At 41.1% G+C, this 4652-nt stretch overlaps 1 protein-coding gene across 1 annotated transcript; it reads right to left on the bottom strand.

The window, feature by feature from the left end:
* Nucleotides 1-2198, bottom strand: LOC131022087 (aluminum-activated malate transporter 2-like). The gene is made up of 4 exons (XM_057951482.1): nucleotides 1450-2198; nucleotides 1222-1362; nucleotides 871-1143; nucleotides 1-788 (listed from the first exon to the last, which is right to left on the bottom strand). The coding sequence occupies exons 1-4, from the start codon at nucleotides 1727-1729 to the stop codon at nucleotides 130-132; spliced, it is 1353 nt and encodes a 450-aa protein (XP_057807465.1). The 5' UTR covers nucleotides 1730-2198; the 3' UTR covers nucleotides 1-129.
* Nucleotides 2199-4652: the final 2454 nt, after the last annotated feature.

Here is a 4652-nt window from a genome sequence, read left to right as displayed (position 1 = left end):
TGACAACAAAGATTGTTGCACTAAAACCCCACCAGAATGGGGAACAAAAAGGAGATCCAAAATTTTCACATGTACTATGCAAAGTGACGGATGATTCTTTGTTTTATTTTCCATCACATAGCTAATTAATCACTCAAACACAATGTTGACACTATGCGATGCCTCAATACTTGGGCTCCTCTTCACCTTCTCCCTGCTCTTCTGCCTGTTCATCTCCGGGTCGGGCTTCTTGAACTTGACCTTCGTCGCCAGCACGTCCACGGAGTCCGCTACCTTCACCGTGCACGCGACGATCTCGATGAGCAGCGACGCCACCGTCACCACCGGGATGATGTCGAGGAAATCGGTGTCGGGCCAGAGGCCGGTCTTGAGCAGGGCCTTGAGCGTCTTGGCCGCGGCCTTGGCGTCGGCGATGTGCTTCTCGCTGGACAAGGGGCAGGTCATGGTCCGAAGCCCGATGGCGACGTCTGTGAGAGCTAAGCTGCATTCGGAGCTGATCTTGGTGCACAAGTCTTGGATCTTTGTCCGCAGCTCTAATGGCGTCTGCACCTCCGAGTTGAGGTAGCAGTTCAATGCATCCATCTTGTAGGCGCATTCTCTCGTCACCGACCCGATCTTCAGGTACTGGTTCCACGGGTGCCGGTACCGGAACTTGCCGTGCCTTGGCTCCCACCGCGCGAAATTCACCAATGAGTCCTCGGTGCCTTTGGAGATGAGCACACTTTTGAAATCTTTGAGTGATGCTAGCTTTTTGTCGTTTGATTCTTGGAAGTATGCACGCCCAAAAGCTGATACCAAACACAAAATAATATTCACATCAAATTCATTCTTCCAATAAGAAAAACATTAAATTTTGTTAAAAAAATCTACCTTCCAAGTAACTGGCAAGTTTCTCAATGTTGGCGGCGGTGTGCCTATGAAGATCTTGGCCTGCCCAAACGGGGCGCACAAATATGCAGACCAAAACCGCGACGCAGCCGCCGATCAAGATGGTGGTCAGTCTCCGGTACGCCATGTCGAAAACGACGTCGTCGCGGTAGCCCGACACCGATATCAGACTGAACGTCAGGATGAACACCAGAAACCCATAATCGTATCTCGCCCTAATCTTCGGGAAGAATCGGCAAAACGTCGCCGTCGCAGCTGCAAATTAACAACATTAATTTTGTCAACATTTTCAACAGTTCAGACTTGTTCGATTTTTTATACGAGGATTATTACCTATGACGCAGACAGACAGCCCGATCAAAACGACCTCCACTTTCTCCGGCGTCAGATTCGCCAAATCGTGCGTCCCGACGCCCAGCGCTCCGCCGAGCAGCGTCGCGATCGCTCTGTTCACTCCTTTTCCAAGCGTCGCTCCTGCAAATTATTTGTTACAAATAGACATTAATTGACAGTCTTTATTCTGGAAAGTTCTAGAAGTTCCACCGGAGAAGACGAACTTACCGACGGAGAATTCGAAGACGACGACGACGGTCATGACGGCCCACATTGCGTTGACGCCGAATCCGTCGAAGAAGAAGTCGAAGTAGTAGAGCAGAGAGATCGCGGCTATGGCTAATCCGACTTTGAATGCGTGAACGACTCTTCTGGGATCTTCCTTGGCTAATCTCTTGGCTTCTTTGCCGACGCCGGTTATCGCGTTCACGATCTTGTCCAAACAGGCCTTAAACCAGCCCCTCACTCTCTGCGTCGCACAAGTTTTTTCTTGATTTTCCGACTCCATTTTCAGTCAAGCTCGTGCTTCTTCTTCTTCTAGCTTCTTCGTTTTTTGAAGCTGTGGCTTGGCTGAAATAGCGTGTTTATTGATTTTGAGAAGGAAGAAGATTGTTGGGGGATTTTATAGAATGGGGGGCTGCCTCACATGGGATGCCTTGGGGTGGAAAAAAATCTTGATAAGCGCTGTGTTTTTTATATTTTGAGTTTTACATTATTAGTACAATATTTTTTTGTTCTGTATTTGGAGTTGATTATAGAGATTTTTGAATAAAATTTCGTCTCAAAATTTGATTTTTTTTTAAAAAGAAAATAATCAAATTGCTTGGTGGGTAATACAGGTGATGGTGCAGGGAAGTTTCACACACAGATACCCGGGTGGGTGTGTGTGAGTACCGTACAGCGAGGATTGATAAATTTACAGTAATAGCTCAGTTCATGTTCATATTGTGTGTCAGGAGATAGTTGTTTGTATTTACACGGTTTCACCACAAATGTGATACTCGAATTTCTACACTGTTGAGTGATGATGACTTTGACGGCCACGTTTTATTTGGCTTTTTTATTCTTTTCGTTTAATCATTTGTAAAAGGTAAAACTGGTCAATGCTCATCTTACGTAAGAAAAACTAATAAAAACTGAAAAGATAATGTACTTTTAGTCAAACTTCAATCGCTTCATCTTATAGCATTACTCTGTGGTTTGATTATAGGTTTATGGGTATTGTTAATTATTTCTAGCTTACGATAATGAATGCAGTGTTACTTTCGTCTCAACTCTCGAACAAAAATATTAATTCCCCCGTGCCACGAAATATGAGTCGTATTCATTTTTAGATCATTCCATAAAACTAGGGCAGAGCATAAATCGAATCGGACCGAAAAAATCAATCGAACCGACCATTTTTGGTTCGGTTTGGTTTTAAGTTTTCTGGTTTAGTTTTCGGTTCGGTTTTTGAAGTATCGGTTCGGTTTCGGTTTTCTGTTCTTGGTTCGGTTATGAACCGAACCGAACCGATACATGTATATTAATATATATATATTATTTATTTTATATTTTATATTACAACTAAAAGTCTAAAACCCTAGTAAGTCACTCCATTTCAGATTTCTAAAGTGCCCAGCCGCGCCTCCCTTCTCCATTTCGAAAACCCTAGTCTCATCACCTTCCTCCCAGCCGCGCCTCCCTTCTCCACACTGCCCAGCCGGCGCCACTCTGATCGGCGACCGCCCCTAGGCCCCCCACCCTAGCGTTTCCTCTGCGCCGTGATTTCGACTTCCGCCGATTCTCCTCTAGGGCGAGCAGACCAGCACGAGCCACAAGGCCCACGACTGACAAGCAAACTCGCCGCCCGCGTCTCCTTCGCCGGACCGCCGCTGACGCAGACATCCCCCCGCCACCATTCTCCCCTCCTCTGAAAGGTAAGCCAATTTCTTATGCTTTGTTGGTCGATTTTAATTTATGCTATTTTAGTGACCTTTTTAGTAAATTTGGGTAGATTTTAACATTTTTTTTGAATTCAACAGGCCGTTTTTTAATGTATTGGCAGATTTTCTGTTATTTTGAAAAGAAAAAAAAAACAAAAAAAATATAAAGCATCGGTTGGTTCGGAAACCGATCGGTTTTGGTCGGTTGCGGTTCGGTTTGGTCCAGCTTCTGATGAGTTCGGTTCGGTTCGGTTTTGAACCGATGCTCAGCCCTACATAAAACTTATTACTCCCTCTGTCCACAAAAAAATGCCTTACTCACCCTTTTTTTTCTATGAAAAAATATCATGTTTACCTTTTTGTACATTCATATCATTTATTTTTCAACTTATTTACACCTTATGCCATTAATGAACCCACCATTTTTTTAACCCATACAATTAGACTTGAATTAACAGCGACCATTCTCCTAGTGGTCGACCAGCCACGTTGGAAATTAAACAAAAAAAAAAAGCAAAAATGGGATTGAATTGGCTGATTTCAACCGACCGTGGTCTCCTCCCCACCAAATTGAGACCTGCGGTCTCTTTGCCATTTTAGATAGGATTTTGATGATGTGTTGCAATTTTATTGGTTGATTGATTTTAATTTAGATATTAGCATAAAATTTAAATATCTATTATATAATATATATATATATATATATTAAAATTTATAATTTTAATTTCTCTATAAATAGACCTCATTTGTTATAGTTATACATACCAAAAATTTTCGTTTTTTGCAATGGATCCTAGAATTTTTTTTGAGGATTCTCAAAATTTCTCAAACTCGCAAGATTATTATCCTAATCTTGATAATATTGATAGCCAAGTTTTTGGATCTGGTTCAAACCCTCAATTTCCATATGATCTCACTCGTGAAAATTCCACTCAAGAAAATATCCATCCCACAAACACAAACACCTCCAGCGATCCGAAAGGTTGGAATGATCAAGAAGATTTGGCGCTCATGTATGTTTGGTGTACTTGTAGCTCGGATCCAATTGTGGAGATGTTGAAGCTAATGATGATCCTAATTTTGAATTTTCCACAGAACGGATTGCAAGTCTAGCAAGCTATATGAGGAACAGGACACAACTTCGTAACAGGGAAGCTCACAATGCTCTAAAAAATGACTCGATCGAACATATTTGGCAAAAGTTTGGCGATGATAATTAAATGCTTAGTATGTATTTTTTTTTTCTATTTTGAGTTTGCATTGTTGTAGTTTATATTTTTAGTTTATCGTAATTTAAATTTTTATTAGTTTACTTTTTTCTTTTATTTTTTTTGTAATATTTTAATTTATATTTAATATAATTAAAATTATTACAATTAAAAATAATAATAAAATAATTATATATAATGTTGTGATTGGGTGGTTGGGGTGGTCATTGATAAATCAACAAAAATAGAGATGGCTGGGTTGAGATAAATATAGTGATGTGGAAGAGAGAAAAATTAA

The sequence above is a fragment of the Salvia miltiorrhiza genome, chromosome 1 (assembly GCF_028751815.1).
Source record: "Salvia miltiorrhiza cultivar Shanhuang (shh) chromosome 1, IMPLAD_Smil_shh, whole genome shotgun sequence".
Taxonomy (NCBI): domain Eukaryota; kingdom Viridiplantae; phylum Streptophyta; class Magnoliopsida; order Lamiales; family Lamiaceae; genus Salvia; species Salvia miltiorrhiza.
Note: the sequence above shows the minus strand (reverse complement) of the source record. Positions and strands in the feature narration are given on the sequence as shown.